Here is a 17,170-nt window from a genome sequence, read left to right on the forward strand (position 1 = left end):
ATTTTAAATTATTCAAATGCATGCAAAAATTATTATCTTCTGTGGCGGCATTCCCAGTGTCTGAATGGTTCTGCCATTAAGCTGAAACTGGACTTCTTAGGCGTCGTGTGCATTTGCAACTGCTGCTCTCAAGGGAGAACATCTGCCCGCGTCCCAGCACAGTTTGTACTCCTCACCTGCTTTCTAGCTTTCCCTTTCCTTCTCCTAACTTCCCACAGCACATTGGAGCAGAGTTGTTTTGCTTTTTGTATCGCATGGACTTTCCTCCCCCTTGAAGTTCTTACTCGTGTGTGTCAAGCACACGCAGCCCAGTCATGCTGAAATTTCTCCAGCATGTGTCTCTCTGGTGTTGAGGAACTGGTTAGTGTGTTTCTATTTCAATGGTGAATCACATCTAACAAAATACCACTTTCTTTTTGCAACCGTTTTCTTTAGGGAAAGCATTGCATGCTTTCTTCTCTTTGTATCAGAAATTGCTTTAATCGTGAAGACAAACCTCTAGTACTTCCTTGTAAGCTTAAATACCATTGCTTAAATACCATTATTTTGATTATTTAACAGTACTGGCTGCACTTTTCTGGTTTCCATGGTAGTATGGAGAGGTGATGTGGATCTGTTCCATAGCGGTAAGGGAATGCTTCGAGGTCAGCTGGAAAAATACCTGATCCACAGGACTGGTCCTTAGAGCTGATGTACAGCTGTGTGCTTGAACGACACCAGGATTTCCGCTGAATTTCTGAGGCCCTGTTAGATGCAGGTCAGTGGAAGCCAGGGCATGGCCAGGATCCCCCGTGCGTTGTGCTGGGCTGGCCCCTGGGGTGAGAGGGGCAGGGGTTTGGGATGCTGCGATTGCCCATACAGGCACACGCCGGCCAGTACTTCTTACAAAATTATTCCAGTTCGCTTGCAAGGTTTTTCTCCCCACGCTCTGCTTAAAGGTGAATTGGTTGTGGGCGGCACTGACGGTGGGACACCAAGTGCCTTTATCTCCACTGGCCTTCAGAGGCAGCTCTGTATCTGTACCAAGTGCCCACAGAGGTACTGCTCTTCCCTGTAATACTGAAAAAATATCAGAAGCGAAGTTACCACCAAAGAGTGAGGAGAGAGAAATATTTGTAATATTTGTAAGCGTGCTGGCAGGTGAAGCAAATTTCTCTGCAAGTTTTGTGCTGTTGTCAGTAACGGCTGGAAAATGTGCAGAAAAAGTATACAAATTCATTATGCCAGGTCGCGTAGAGTTCTAAGTGATAGAAGCAGTGTGGAAATGGACTTGCATGTCTCTGAAATTGCTTTTGCGAGTTATTATTTTGATGTGCCTGTCAGAGCTGCAGGGAGACTAACGCAGGCTAAGCATGGACAGAAACAGCTGATGATTTGGGGATTGGTGATAATTTGGTTTCAGAGCATTCCCCAGGGTTTTTCTCCAGTCTGGGACAAATATACGCGACAGGATTGGGACTCCAGTAATCAGATTTTCTGGGGAAAAGATGAAAACAGATTTCACTTGTATCGGGGCAATCGCTGCAGAGACCACTTTGTCTAACCTGAGCTTGTAGGGATTTGGCAGAACGCAGTTGCTTGGCGTTACGGCTGGATGGATGCATGCTGTCTCCCTGCCGTCACTCGTGGAAAATGACATTTAGGAAATGCTTTGGTTTCACTCTGCTTCTCTGGGCTGCACAAGCGAAAAAAAGCCAAGGAGCATAGGGCTGCAGAGGGCGAAGCCATATGCATCACCTAGAAATACTCCTTGAAGGCCAAGTGTGGGGCAGAGGAGGGGAGCAAGCATGTCTGGGGACAAAGAGAGGATTTCAGTATCCAGGGCAGCTAACCCTGCGCCTTCCGTAAGCACTAAAAGTCGGCGAGTTTGCGACTATCAGTACAGTGTGATTCTCTCTTGAGCTCTTTGATCGCTGCTGTCTTATACAGCGCCTGACATTTTGGCTTATTTCAGCAATATCTGCCTTTTTTCAGGCTGTCTGTTGAAGTGACGCTGTAGCTGATTCGAGATCAACGTTCCTCTGGCATTTCGGAAGCGCAGCACGTGTGCTAAGAGATCTAGAAATAAAGTGCTTTGCAGTGGTATCCCATCCCACCCTTCTGGGTGGCCTCCACGTTGCCGGGGCGGTGGCTGGGGCTCTGCGGGGTCCGGCGCGTCGCCCAGGCTGGGGCAGGAGAGCCCCGCGCTCCCAGCAGGCAGCCCCCCTCTCAGCGCTGCGGGCAGGCGGAGGCCTCCTGGGATGTCCTCTCAGTGTCCAGATTTTCCAGACCGGCTCTGTTTTGATTGTACTAACATCACAGACAAGAGCAAAGCTTGCGTCTTTCGGGGATCAGCCCATGCCCTGAAGTTCAGGTCTGGATCTTAGTTTTTCTGCTGGTCAGGGACATATTCACCCTGGCTTTTCATCAGGAAACTTCTCTGGTGTTTTTTACTCTCCTTTATAATTAAGACATTTTGCAGCCATGTGTAAGTGTCCGCATGGGACATATATTGTGTGGTACGTGCTACCACAGCCCCCAGCAGTACCACGTACATGTCCATACCTACCACTGACTCCTAAACCTGGATAGTGCTGCCCTTGCTACAAGTTGAAAAAAAAAAAGTAGTATGTAATGAATGTGTGTGGCATCAAAATCTGTACTTTGGAGGGCAAATAGGTCAAGCTCAATAGAGGTTAAATCATAACATAATCCATCTACTCACAGAATCACAGAATGGTAGGGGTTGGAAGGGACCTCTGTGGGTCATCTAGTCCAACCCCCTGCCGAAGCAGGGTCACCCAGAGCAGGCTGCACAGGACCTTGTTCAGGTGGGTCTTGAATATCTCCAGAGAAGGAGACTCCACAACCTCCCTGGGCAGCCTGTTCCAGTGCTCCGTCACCCTCAGAGGGAAGAAGTTCTTCCTCATGTTCAGCTGGAACTTCCTCTGCTTCAGTTTGTGCCCATTGCCCCTTGTCCTGTCACTGGGCACAACTGGAAAGAGTCTGGCCCCATCCTCCTGACACCCACCCTGCAGATATTTATGGGCATTTCTAAGGTCCCCTCTCAGCTTTCTCTTCTCCAGGCTAAACAAGCCCAGCTCCCTCAGCCTTTCCTCGTAGGAGAGATGCTCCAGTCCCCTCATCGTCCTCGTAGCCCTCCGCTGGGCTCTCTCCAGTAGCTCCTCAACTTTGTTGAACACTCGTGCATGCCCGTCCCACTTAAGACTCTGCGGAGCAAGACAAGCGCTGAATTGTCTGTGCTTTTCCCTCTGGCCAGAATGGCATTCACACTGTAGTATTACATACAGGTAATTATAGCATGTATCTTCTCAGAACCCGGTTTTCATAAGCGAAGAAATCGTATTATTCATCAGATGCAAGCAGACCATTTTCTTTCCAAATGTTCTAGTTGGAAAATTATTCAGCACCTTTGCCCGAGTGCAGTAATACTGCTGCAGGGGTTTAGCTTGTTTTGTTAGACTTGGGTTTTATTTGCTCAGCATATACTGCTTATGACCCAGGTTCTCATTTGGTAAATACTGCTGTGATGAAGTTCACTTTCTAGACGTACTTGGATCTCTTTGCAGCAAACAAGGATTTGGGCTTGTATCTCTTTGAGCAAACAAAAGATCGTGCATGAGGGAGAATGTTCCTATAGGATGGTCTGACTGATGCTGTTGAGCTCTTAACAGAAGCAACCCATTTTCTTTTGCTCTCCAACTTTTAACTAACATCTAATCTACATCTTCTATTTACTGTGTAGAGGATGTGATGAGCCTCATGGAGGGGTCAAGTGGTTTTGCATGTGGCTTAAGACACCTTTGGTAAAAGCCATCAAAACGCTCTCTACTCAAGAGCAGGGGAAGAAAGTAGGTCCTGGGGGACCACCCTGAAGGCTCTTTGGAGCTCACTGTGTCTGGGCTTCCCTCTGCAGCTTCACAAGACTATTGACTTGACTTCTCGTGACTATTTGCTCCTGCCTCCTCACTGTCCTCGGAGCTGTTTCCAGTGGAGCGGTTTGTGGGACACCATGGTGAATCAACGATTTGCTGAGCTAAAAATACCCTCTGTTCATTTATTTATTTATTGTTTTGCACTATTTGTGGCTTGGATCAACTCTTTGGCATGGCTCACTGAGCAGCCCCGTGGGAGAGGAAGAAGCACAGGAGTCACCGTGCCCTCTGCCTGCTACATCAGACTTGACCTAGTAAGCGGTGAAAAAGTCAGTGTTTCTTGGGACGGCTGAGCCAAATGCAGAGCTCCAGCGCCTGTCCAATCCCCAGGGAAACACGTTCACAGAATCACAGAATGGTGGGGGTTGGAAGGGACCTCTGTGGGTCACCCAGTCCAACCCCCCTGTCGAAGTAGGGTCACCCAGAGCAGGCTGCACAGGACCTTGTTCAGGTGGGTCTTGAATATCTCCAGAGAAGAAGACTCCACAGCCTCCCTGGGCAGCCTGTGCCAGGGCTCCGTCACCCTCAGAGGGAAGAAGTTCTTCCTCGTGTTCAGCTGGAACTTCCTCTGCTTCAGTTTGTGCCCATTGCCCCTTGTCCTGTCAAGTTCAAGCGTGTGCAGTTTCTCCGAGGGCTTGTTTCAGTGAGCTGGACTGTGCGATCCAACCAGTTCTAAGCAGTGTAGGGTTAATGCTGGGTATGGGTGTCCAGGAGGATGATGCTGCAGAAGGCTACTCCTTCCGCCCTTCCTTCGGTTCAGGTGTAGCATGAAGACTGCAGCTTTTGCACAGGTCTGGAGTACCAGGGCAGATCTTTACTGTTAACACCAGCGATGCGGCAAGAGCATCAGCCCATTTGTGGACCCTGAAGACCACAACAGACTGACTCACGTGTCTTCATCTCTCTGAGCAATCTAAACTCCACCTGCTTCTGCAATGTATTTCAGTGTGTCTCAAAAATCACACCATTTTGTAGGTCGGGTCTAAGATGCCCAAACTGAGCATCCATGCTGAGGTTTCGAACCATCTGAGAACCTTTTGTTACTGGCTTTTTCCTTCACTGGAGGAACGCGAATGCTGATTTTAAGCACAAGCATGCTGGAACAGTTACTTTTGAAACTGGAACAGATAATTCTGCTCAGGAATTTCTCATCCATTACAGAAATTCAAGGCAAATATGAAAAGGGTCATTTTCTACACTTGATGCTTATGTAGTAACAAGCAGCTTACACAGTGTCATCACAGCCCCTGTTAAACTGTCCCCATTTACTAGCAGTTGCCTCTCTGATCCCAAAACCCAGAATGTTTATCTAGACATCTAGTGAGAAAGAACTGAGGAATGTGAGTGAATAGCCTTGCTTTAAATGTAGACAAAGAGTATTTAATCTGCTGCCATTGTAGGTCCTTAATGGTGATGACTGTACTGAGAAGTAACATGCTCAGCGAACGGTTTTGATGATTGATAAGTGTGTCTTTATCACCGCTTATGAAGTTATTTTTTCTATTAGTAAAACGTTAGTTCGGTAAATCTTCAGCAGGTGCTGTCTTATGTTACTAGCTCTGAAACTTATTTCGAGCTTTATTAACAGTCTTTGTTTTTTGCTTTGTAGCACCCACCGCAGTGGTGTTCCAGTTTGTGACTGGTGCTTCTAGGAATTATGGCTCTACAAAAGTATCACTTCATTTATTTTTTTCTTTGAGTTAGAAGAGCGCAGTTCTTTCGGTGTCTTATGGAAAACTATGAGGTCAGGCTTGGGTTGCACTACAGCAACAATGAGATAAATCCCTCCTTGTGCTCCCACTGAGGAGCAAAGTTGGGCTGAAGCTTTCCACCTGGAAGATGTTGTGAAGTCTTTTGCCATGTTGCCTTCTGTATTGTTCTTTCCATTGTATTGGCATAACTCAGAGATGTTTTAATTTTAGCTACGTAAGGATAGCCCAGGGCATGACTGGAAGAGTTACAGAGTTTCTGGAGCTTGTGTGTGGTGGTTTTTTCTTTAAAGGAATTTGCATTTTGCTCTTTTACTGCAGTCGAATATAGTGGTGACAACTTGACAGTTCCTCTAAGTTTTATAAAGCCAAGTAGTAGAATTTCAGGTGGGGACTAATTTTTCGACCATGTCGTTATAAATATTTGTCATTTCAGTGGTGCTCTATATGGCACTGCTTCCTTCCCCACCAGCAAAACGAGACTTAGGTGGATTTGTGTGCCAAAGCTGAATATGCCAGGAAATCTCCTGATTCTACCATCCTCACGTATGTCGGAGTGGAAGGAGATGTGTGAGCCCTGGAGGTTCAGTTCGCTCTCAAAACCCGGACTTGCAGCTTGAGGGATCCTGCAGGAAGTCCCCGCTGCCTTCCACTGAGCTTGCAAGGAGACCCAGTGCCCCTCAAAGTATTGTGAATGGGTCCTCAGGCAAATCACCTTTGGTGCTACCTGGCAGCGTACCAGTTTCAGTAATGTTTGGTGGCACTGTATCGGTGCTCCTCTCCTCAGGAGCTGAGTTCTGTGGTACAGAAAACTTAGTGCTGCTTATGTACGAAAGCCTCATCTTGGAGTCTTTTAAGTAACAGAAAGCGATGGAGTGTTATTCCAGCTCATAATTCTGGTACGTCTCTGTGCCTGGGAAACGTAACAAGCTCCCTACACTGTTGCCATTAGGTCATGCGAGATAACGTTCTGATTTCTCAGGAATCTGTGCTGATGCTTCACTTACTGTGGTGCTTGCAAAAATTAGGTGGGCAACAAGTCTTTGCCCTGTGCTGCTTCTTGCTTTCCTTCATGGACCTTTCTTCTTTCCTCCACAGTTTGTCAAGGGACAAATAACAAGCTGACCCAGCTGGGACATGTGGAAGACCATTTCACCAGCCTCCAGAGGATGTACAACAACTGCGAGGTGGTACTGAGCAACCTGGAGATTACGTACGTGGAGCACAATCGTGACCTCTCTTTCCTGAAGGTTAGTGTCCTTCACCAGTGTGGCCTTCCCTGCTAAAGGAATTTTCCTGAGTTGTTAAAATGCACATGATCAGCTGCCTGTAAAATTCTGTGGAGATCCAACAATCATAGCTGGCCAGTGGGAGAGAAGTTGCAGATCACAGTCTCAGCATACCTGTACGCTGCAGGGTGCGCTCAACCCTACTATATTAAATCAGGTACTTTGAGAAATAGCTTTTCAAGCACCTGCCAACCTGTGCTGGCTGCCACGCAGATGGGTTTCATCATATTTATAAATATTATTACATCCTTACCCATCGCCTCGCTCCTCAGAGGGCAGAAGGCTTTGTGGTGCAAAAGAAAATCCCAAAGTGAGTGGCAACCCACAGACGCTTGAAGTGTGGAGGCCCCTACCCTGCCCTCCAGGCTATGGTCCTTTCCCCTGCTATGATGGTGGATGCCTCTCCAGCCTGCAGCACCCGCACCCCAAGCAAGCAGGCAGGTCCTGGGCAATAACTTCCCACGTGGACACTTTGAGTGATCTTCAGGATAATCCTCGGCGGTTGACGCACGGACTACTCCCATCTCAACATCTGGTTTGTGCGCAAGTGCGTAGGTGACCAGGGCAAGCTGAGGGAGGAACAGACAGGGCATGGATGTTAAAAATCAGCCGTGGCGTGGGGACGAGCGCTGTCTGCCATGGGGACCTCCAGGGTCTCCACCAGCAGAGACTGGGCAAGGGGTACAGCAGCAATAGCGTCGCACCTTAGGTTATATTTTCTTTAAAAAGAAGATGTTTTAAATGCATTGCTCTTCACATGCCTGGTTATCAGATCAGGAGGTTTTCCAAGAAAGAGGTGTTTTTGACATGGTAAGTGTATTTTTGGTATCAAGAGCTCTAGTGTGGTACCTTTGAATAAACAGGCCAGTCCTCTGGGTTTAGAGGAGTAGTCTCTTTCTGTGAGCTTTTCTTCTCAGGGAACAAAGAAAGGGAAAAAAGCATTTCATTATAGCAACAACCAAGAACATCAGCAAAGAGATGGTTCAGACGTATGGGTTACAAATGTGATGATGTTGCCATTTTTTTTCCCCAAGCACAACTTGACCATGGAACTCAGTGTTCCCAGGAACACAACAGGTCTCTTGAAAACCCACTGGTGGTCTTCATAGAATAGGAAAATATCCGAAGTGGTAGCCTGAAGGTTTATCATTTATGGTGATTTTTGTAGGAGATAGAAATGCACGCATTTGCCAGTACAAGGCAGGAATTAACCTACATCCAGGGACAGTGCCTCACTTGTCTTGTTGTCCTGTAACTGTTTATTACTTAAGAGGGAGGAGGTTACCTGGTCTTAGCTTCTGCTTAACATTGGAGGATCTGCAAGGGAAGGGGCCCAGAAGAGAGAGTGTAAAAGCTTCAATCAGATGGCAACTCTGTGCTGCCAATGATTGGAGGCTGGGCAAGTGTTCAGGGGAAGCACCACACTTGGTTGCCATATCATACGTGCTTGCCCTGTTCTCCTGCATCCCCTACACAGCCCCCCCACTTGCCCTTGCTCAGGGACAGAACAGGGCTAAGCTGGACCTTTGGAATGACCCCCGGTAGCTGCTCTAAGGGCCAGCTTATACCTGCTTAGACAACAAATTTTTCCACCTAGTCTCTTCTTGTTCTCGGATTTATATATTTTTTAAATGAGATTAAGTGATGTATTGTTCCTTAAAATTGAAAGACGGGTTGGAGGGCTGTGAGGAGGATAGTGACTGTCAACAGTAGGAGAGTGCTGTGGATTTAAGCACCTTGTTTCTTCTGTTGTTCTCTCAGACGATACAGGAGGTTGCAGGCTACGTGCTCATCGCGCTTAACATGGTGGATGTCATTCCCCTAGAAAACCTCCAGATCATCCGAGGCAATGTGCTGTATGACAACTCTTACGCCCTGGCGGTTTTATCCAACTACCACATGAATAAAACCCAGGGACTCCGAGAGCTGCCAATGAAACGGCTATCAGGTGAGATGAGGGCAAGAGGTGGTGACACCTGTAAAGCAAACTTCAACTACTAGGTTCTTGGTATCAAGCTCCAGTTGAAGATCTCCTCTCAAAGTCATATGCCATCAAATCCTGCGTTAAAAGCATGGATCTGAATATAGGTTCCCAGTTTCCTACTTGCTTTCTTGCTGGCCAGCTTTCTTCAAAAGATGAAGTCAGTTCATAGTTTCCTATTGCAGAAAGATCCAGAAAATCCAAAGCATGAACAGTGTGGTGAGACTTGCGTCCCCCAAAAATGGCAAAGAAGTATCCACTCACTATTTTGCATTATTCGATTCCAGCGCATATGTGTCAGTATTTTCTGTTAAATTCCAGTGGGAGCTGGTGGTATGTGAGCCAAGGTCCTACACAGTCTCTGGATGATGGTCTCTGGCTGTGAACATCATCAGTGCCATCTCTGCTTAGGGCAGTGGCCTCTGGAGGTGGTACTGGGCAGAAAGCCACATGTAGTGGCATCTTAGTGGCATCCAACAGCAGGTGCCCATCCAAAACCCATCAACTGTGAGCCTGGTGTTGGTTGCAACTTGAGGAGTGCTGTGCGGTGCAGATTGTCCTGTTCTGTACGTATAGTGTGACCGAGGCAAAGAAATATCTGTTTTATTTCCCTTTCTTTAAGTCAGCGACAGAAGACACAGGCATTTTGTTTCACTAACTAAATTTTTTTCCTTCTATGGCAGAAATTCTCAATGGAGGTGTTAAAATCAGCAACAACCCCAAACTGTGCAACATGGACACTGTTCTCTGGAATGACATCATTGACACAAACAAGAAGCCTCTCACGGTGCTTGAATTTGCAAACAACCTGTCTTCTTGTGAGTATTAACTTACCAAAGATGGTACACACTCCCCCATTTCAGAGAGAAGAACCAACATCCTGTCTTTTGTGTGGTGGGTTTCAGGCCCAGCAATTCCTGCATGCAGGGCCACCAAGCTGTCCTCCAAAGGAAGCTCTTTCATTTCTTCACCACTGGACTAAGGTGTAATTTTTCATGCTGCTTAGGTCTGTAACTCAAAACTCATCGAAGTTCTTGGGAAAGCTTCTCTTGGTTTCAGACAGTACCCTGCGTATGTGTTTCTTCAAAGACAATTCAGAATAATGTTACCTGATTTGTTGTCCTGCAATCTTCTGTTTATAGAATCACAGAATGGTCGGGGTTGGAAGGGACCTCTGTGGGTCATCCAGTCCAACCCCCTGCCGAAGCAGGGTCACCTACAGCAGGCTGCACAGGACCGCGTCTAGGCGGGTCTTGAATATCTCCAGAGAAGGAGACTCCACAGCCTCCCTGGGCAGCCTGTGCCAGGGCTTCATCACCCTCAGAGTGAAGAAGTTCTTCCTCATGTTCAGCTGGAGCTTCCTCTGCTTCAGTTTGTGCCCATTGCCCCTTGTCCTGTCACTGGGTACCACTGAAAAGAGTCTGGCTCCATCCTCCTGACACCCACCCTTCAGATATTCATAGGCATTAATAAGGTCTGGTCTAGAAGACCCATATGGGTATCTTCACAGAGTTACTGTGGAACTTGAAGCCATTTTAGCGCTAAGGCCCAAGCTGAGTGCCGTAAAACTCCGATGTTTTGGGCTGCATGCATTATCCTTGCAAAATTAATGATAAACAGGCAGAAAAATGTGATTCTTTCGATGAGCAGGGAGATGAGTGTATATTTAAAAGTTTGTGTAGTGTATGCTGTGAGCGTGCTCAAGCTGATCCTTCAGCCTTAGAAGTCCCTTGTAAAATCCACAGTAATTTCACGGAAAGGAGAGTTTATTTTCATTTCTGAGCATTTAATTTCTGGCACTGTAAACTGGCGGAAAAACGTATTTTCTTTATCTTCTTCCAGTTGCGTAATTGCCTGAGAGCTAATAGCCAGCTTCTGACATATTTTTCTGCAGAGCCCTAGCGTAATCAAGGGGCTGTGAACGATACGAGTCAGCCCGTGAGTTTGGCTCTAAACACCACAGAAACGTTAACCTTTAACTTTTCAACTTTGAAAAAAAAAAAGTAGTTCTTTGGTCCTGCGTGAAATCAATCAACTGTTGGACAAGCATTGGCGTTTGTTCAGCTATCTGATGGGCGGTGAGGGGGCGGGGGAATCACGTGTTGTTAGCAGGGGAAATCACTCTAGTAGGAAATGCCTCTTAAATGTAGCGAATTCCAGATTAATCTGTCTTTTATGGGTTTAGTAATGATCCCATAATCTAAAATAAGTTGTTTCTCTGGGACTTTGCTTGTCATTAAGAGAAAGAAGAAGAAAGAAAAGAGTAAGGAGAGAGGGGTGGGAAAGAGCCCGGCCCTGAAGCTTCGAGGTCAGGCAGGGTGTCTGTCCATCCTCCCGCCTCTCCATCGATTGTCCATCTGCCACGTAGTCCCACACTGAGGAGTAGTTTTGGCAGGGGATGGGAGAAGGGCACAAAGCAGACAAGTGGAATTACTTTGTGGTTGGAGTAGCTGGCAGTTGCCTGCGAATCCACTTCGGTTGGTTTTCTTTTTAGAACCACGTTGTTCAGAAACATTGATTTACACGTGGCCTGTAGCGAGCAGCTGGCACATGCCCGGCCACAAGCTGAAGGTGACTTGCCACTGCATGCAAACTGCAGCAGAAAGGCCAGCCGGGCCGTAGCCAAGATTCCTGTTCCTGGGAAAAATACGCCTCTTTTGTAAGCTAGACTGGCTGGGTGTTGCAGTCGCTTGCTTAAAGGTGTGGAGACCTGCACGTAGGAAATCAGAGATGAGCAAGGGGTCAGGATTTAAGGTCCAGCTCTCAATGTTTTAGAGCCCTGGTATATAGGTGCTTCCTCTCCTGATTTATCGAGAAGGAAAGCTCAAGTCTTCGATTTCTGTGACTCACGTGATGCTCTTGTTTTTGTTGTCCATGTTTATAGAATATACTACTCTGCTCTCGTGTTTTAGGTCCCAAATGCCATCCGAACTGCACAGAAGACCACTGCTGGGGCCCTGGCGAACAGAACTGCCAGACATGTAAGCCTGCAGGTTAATTAAAAAACATCTCGGGTGCTCTGACATACTAAATTTCTACGTACTGGAAAACCAACCCATCAAGCGTGAATTAGTGACACGTGTTTCACGCTCGTCCTCCTCCGCATCCCTCTCCGCTGGGGCTCCTTGAAGCACACCACGGAGGGATGAGGCCAGCTGCCTGCTCTGCAGGAACGCAGTCGCGGGGAGGATGGCCGTGCCCGTTTCCCCCGCGTAGCTCGCTCTCTGGAGGGGAAACCTAGAGGTGGTTTGACTTGGGTCTGGGTTTCCCTGCAGATGTGCTGTGCTTCCAGAGGGAAAGGACTGCGGCTGTCTCCCGTGTTGAAAGCTTTTGTCTGTCACCCACAACTTTCTCCAGTCTGCACTTGAGAACATTTATTCTTTAAGTTATTTTACCATGTAAGAGAGAACACAGTGGTGAATTGTTTACCTTCCTGCTGTTTTCTGCGGAGCTATTCTGCAGACTGGTTGATGATACTTTGGACTGGATTCATTTCTACTGTTAGAAGCAACAACATAACCTGATTTTTTCTGGCTTTAATTCCTCTTCTTGAGGAATCCCTGTAGGTTTCTTTTCTAAACAAAAAAGATATCACCTTCATGTGGGTAATCACACTACATACTGTATTCGGAGGACCTTTGGAAGGCTCCCAGAAAATGCTTACCCATTTTTTAATTTGTAAATAGAGTTATTTGGCATTGTGAGGTTGATCAGTTTGGTTGCCTGTGCTTTACTGTAAAATTTTGCAGGGGATGCTTTCCTGTTGTTATGAGAGTGACAGAAACATCCATTCAGAAGTGCTTGAGATTTTGCAAGGCTTTATATCTCCTGAAGTAAAGGCTGAGGAACAAGCCCATCTCAATTTGTTTCGCTACTTCATTATTTCCTTTAGGTGTAGTAAGTAGGGAAATGCACTGTTTCTGATTCTTCTTTCCTGACAGTTTATTATAGAATCATAGAATCGTTAAGGTTGGAAAAGACCTCTGACATCCTGAAGTCCAACCATCCACCCAACAACACCATGTCCCAAAGTGCCACATCTACACGTTTTTTGAACACCTCCAGGGATGGTGACTCCGCCAACTCCCTGGGCAGCCTGTTCCAGTGCCTGACCACTCTTTCAGTAAAGAAATTTTTCCTAATATCTAGTATGAACCTCCCCTGATGCAACTTGAGGCCATTTCCTCTCGTCCTATTGCTAGTTACCAGGGAGAGGAGACCAACACCTGCCTCACTACAACCTCCTTTCAGGGAGTGGTAGATAGCAGTAAGGTCCCCCCTCAGCCTCCTCTTCTCTAGACTAAACAGCCCCAGCTCCCTCAGCCGCTCCCCATCAGACTTGTTCTCCAGACCCCTCACCAGCCTCGCTGCCTTTCTCTGGACATGCTCCAGCACCTCAATGTCCTTCTTGGAGTGAGGGGCCCAAAACTGAACACAGTACTCCAGGTGCAGCCTCACCACTGCCGAGTGCAGGGGCACAATCCCCTCCCTACTCCTGCTGGCCACACTGTTCCCGATACAAGCCAGGATGCCACTGGCCTTCTTGGCCACCTGAGCACACTACTGGCTCATGTTCAACTGGCTGTTGACCAGTCAGGCAGTTTTCAGCCACTCCTCCCCAAGCCTGTAGCGTTGCATGGGGTTGTTGTGACCCAAGTGCAGGACCCAGCGTTTGGCCTTGTTGAACGTCATACAGTTGGCCTCAGCCCATCGATCCAGTCTGTCCAGATCCCTCTGCAGAGCCTTCCTACCCTCTAGCAGATCGACACTCCCGCACAGCTTGGTGTCATCTGCAAACTTACTGAGGGAGCACTCAATCCCGTCATCCAGATCGTTGATCAAGATGTTAAACAAGACCAGACCAAAACTGAGCCCTGGGGATCACCACTTGTGACCGGCTGCCAGCTAGATTTAAATCCATTCACCACCACTCTCTGCGCTCGGCCATTCAGCCAGTTCTTCATCCAGCAGAGAGTACACCCGTCCAAACCATGGGCAGCTATTTTCTCCAGGAGGATGCTGTGGGGAACAGTGTCAAAGGCTTTACTAAAGTCCAGATAGACAATATCCACAGCCTTTCCCTCATCCACTAGGTGGGTCACCTGGTCAGTGAAGGAGATCAGGTTGGTGAAGCAGGACCTGCCTTGGATGAACCCATGCTGGCTGGCCCTGATCCCCTGGTTGTCCTTCACATGCCTGGTGAGCGCACTCAGGATGAATCGCTCCACAATCTTGCATATTTTGTGTAAAGTTCAGTGGAAAGGCTGCAGATCTAGACATAATGCAAACGAAAGCAACATCCTATCTTTGCTTTTCCATTGCAAATGACCACCTAAGCCTAAGTTTCTTGCTTGAAAGTATCAGGCCAAATCTGTATGGCTTCTAGAGCTTAAGGAAAAAGGAGCATACAGTTTCTCTCTCTTCATTTAGTAGAAGCTTTAGGGGTTTTTTTCAGTCAGCTCTGCAGTTTGGCTCATGCCTTGAACTGCTCTTGAGGTGGACAGTGGCTGCGCACACAGAGCCTTTCCCAGGTTGTTCTCGTCAGCTGAGACCGCACAGCTGTCCCGGGGCCTTGCGAAACCTCAGTTCTCAGCCCTGCAAGCTTCCAGCATTTACAAACTCTTCCTGGCTTCGGGAGGGTGACTAGGAGCGCATAAAACTAAACTGTTTGCAGGCTCTGGCTCTCCTCTCGAGGCGTTTGAGAATCTGGCCAGCTGAAAATGTATCCCACGTTTCCATATGTGGGAAAGTTTGGGGTGAGACATATCTTTCTCCTTCAACAAACGTGAGACACTGAATGAAATACAAACGTTTGCCGTGGTGGATGTTTCCAGCAGGAAGCTGAAGTCAAGAGCTATCAAAGTGACGAGCTGTTTTACTCCCCTGCTGATGTTTATGAAAAAAAAATGTATCAAAATGCTGTGCATGTAGGACAATGTGCCTTTTATTCCTCTGTTTCTAGTTGAATGGAGGAGTTGCTATCAGAAAAGCTAATGCATATTGTGGAAATAATCTGTTTCCTTGAAAACAGAATATCTGGCTTACAAGAAAAATGGAATAATACAGTTTGGATACAAAAGGGTGTAATGGAAAAAGATAGGAAATATGATTTTAAAATACCACTGTTGTGATAACCCTTGTTGCAGGCTACGTTTTCCAGTAATTTTCTGTTAATTAACAACCATCTGTTTCGGACTTACAGGAATTCCTGACGAGGTTGTAGCTTGTTTGTGCCAACTGCGAAGTTGATAGCAGTCACCGTAGCGCACGGCCGAAACGCTCAGGGTGCTCTAAGGCAGCAGGCTGTCCATCAGGTTTCCCAGACATCTAACGCCAGAGTCTGTGGATCAGTAATTTTTCTGCAGAGAACAGACAATCCTATTTTGGGTCTCTGGTACAAACACATGCTAGCCATTCATTTCCGTTTTGGTTTTTTTTTTTTTTTTTAATTGTTCTGATTATCGTTTTCTCTGCTTTGGTATTCAAATGGAGACGATCTCCTGCTTCTCCACACAGTGTTGCAGGCAGTTTTTGCTTCCTTGCAAAAAGCTGAATCGGGGCCAGTTCTTCCTCTGGGTTGCTGCACTGGTGCAAGCCCTGTGGGGGTTGAGTAATGAAGATAAAATTTGGCCAGGGAATCGAAGCTTAAAGAAAATGAATGCAATATGCATATGAAATCGGTTTGCTGAGTGTGTCTCCCCTCTCTCTGCAAATTTCAGAAATATTTCTAGTGTATTGAAGGGATCCTAACACCACGCCAGTGAAGTACAGTTTCCCGTTATAGCGCAGAGTCCTGGCAGTTCTCTTGTCGTGTTGTTTTTCCCAAAGCTAGCACCAATAATAGCAGATTTTCTCAACAAACTGGAGCCAGATCCTGTTCTATTGCCCAGCTGTAAGATGCAATGACTCCATGGAGTTTTTCTCCACAGGGACCTGGATGCCCTTTCTAAGCAGGACATGGTTTGCTGGCTGGGACCAGAGTGCTTAGCACCTCACAAGAGTCAAGATAATTATGAGCTGAACACAACCCCTGCTTGCCACCACTCACACCAGCCCTCACCCCTCCCAAGCTTTGGCCTTATATGAGGACAGAATACGCATCCCATGGGGAAAATCTAGCACAGATTCTGCACCAGACCTTCTCTCCATATTTCTTGATCTCATTGCAGCAAGTACAGCTTAAACGTTCTTGATTCCTGATTTTTTTTTTTTTTTTCTTTTTTCATGTATCTTCCAGTAACGAAAGTCATCTGTGCCCAGCAGTGCTCTGGCCGGTGCCGGGGAAAGGTGCCCAGCGACTGCTGCCACAACCAGTGTGCTGCGGGGTGCACGGGGCCTCGGGAGAGCGACTGCCTGGTAACAACACTACACCACCGCTACGATTGCTTAAATCGCTGGGCATGGCGAGGCAGGCTTTCAGCCGCGTGTCGTCTGGCCTTTTTTCATCTGAGAAGGCTCCTGAGAGATGCTGACCTGGAGGGTGCCCCGGGGCTTCCCTGCACAGGGCATCGGTGGGAGGGAAGAGGACATGACCTTCACAGCACCCTGAGCTGGTCTTTACTGGCTCTGCAGGTGGACCTTCCTAATGCGTGCAAAACCAGCATTAGTGCCTTCGGGAGCCCAGTGAACTCGAAAGTCGTTGCAGCACAACTGTTTGCTCTAAGGTGGCTCCCCCATGTAGGCAGGTCCCCAGGTCCTCAGCTGCTGCTGCGGTGCAGTGCCGTGCCAGCGCGGCTTTGCCACGTGCTCCCTAACACCAGGCAGTAATAATCCTCGTTTACCAAAGCAAGAACTTGTCAGGGGAATCGGATACGGTGGATTTTCACTCTTCTTGCGTTTCATTGAACTTCAGGTGCAAAATTAAGGTCTCACTTTCTGGGTCGCTCTTGCTGCAATAGCAGTGTCTTTGGGGGACCCTGGGGCAGTGGAGGTAGAAGGAGCAAATGGAAATTTTTTAGGAGAGAAAAAAATCCCATTGCTTTTCTAAAAGAGTTTCAGGGGGTTGGTGCGCGCTGTGTCTTAAACTCTTCCCTATTTTTGCACTACACTGTGAATTAAGTGAAACTTGAGTAATTGCCAAAGGAATCGTCTGGTCTGGATTTTGTAGTTGTTATCTCTATTCCTGGTCCCCTCATAAACTGCGTGGCTGTGATGCCCTTACTGGCTTCCAGAGGAGACAGTTGTTCTCTCTCATCTGAAAAGCCAGCAAATCAAAAAGGGGAGAAGAGAGTGATTATTAATTTAATGCAGAATTAG

General features: G+C 47.3%; 1 protein-coding gene across 4 annotated transcripts in view; it reads left to right on the plus strand.

The window, feature by feature from the left end:
- The window catches only part of EGFR (epidermal growth factor receptor), a 169,806-nt gene that overhangs the window by 108,280 nt on the left and 44,356 nt on the right, over nucleotides 1-17,170 (plus strand). For all 4 annotated transcript variants that reach the window (XM_075418563.1, XM_075418564.1, XM_075418565.1 and 1 more), the window contains exons 2-6: nucleotides 6,743-6,894; nucleotides 8,695-8,881; nucleotides 9,598-9,732; nucleotides 11,827-11,895; nucleotides 16,152-16,270. In XM_075418563.1, the coding sequence (XP_075274678.1) occupies nucleotides 6,743-6,894; nucleotides 8,695-8,881; nucleotides 9,598-9,732; nucleotides 11,827-11,895; nucleotides 16,152-16,270 (662 nt within the window). The remainder of the gene's footprint in view (nucleotides 1-6,742; nucleotides 6,895-8,694; nucleotides 8,882-9,597; nucleotides 9,733-11,826; nucleotides 11,896-16,151; nucleotides 16,271-17,170) is intronic.

This window comes from Opisthocomus hoazin, chromosome 4 (genome assembly GCF_030867145.1).
Source record: "Opisthocomus hoazin isolate bOpiHoa1 chromosome 4, bOpiHoa1.hap1, whole genome shotgun sequence".
NCBI classification, from domain to species: domain Eukaryota; kingdom Metazoa; phylum Chordata; class Aves; order Opisthocomiformes; family Opisthocomidae; genus Opisthocomus; species Opisthocomus hoazin.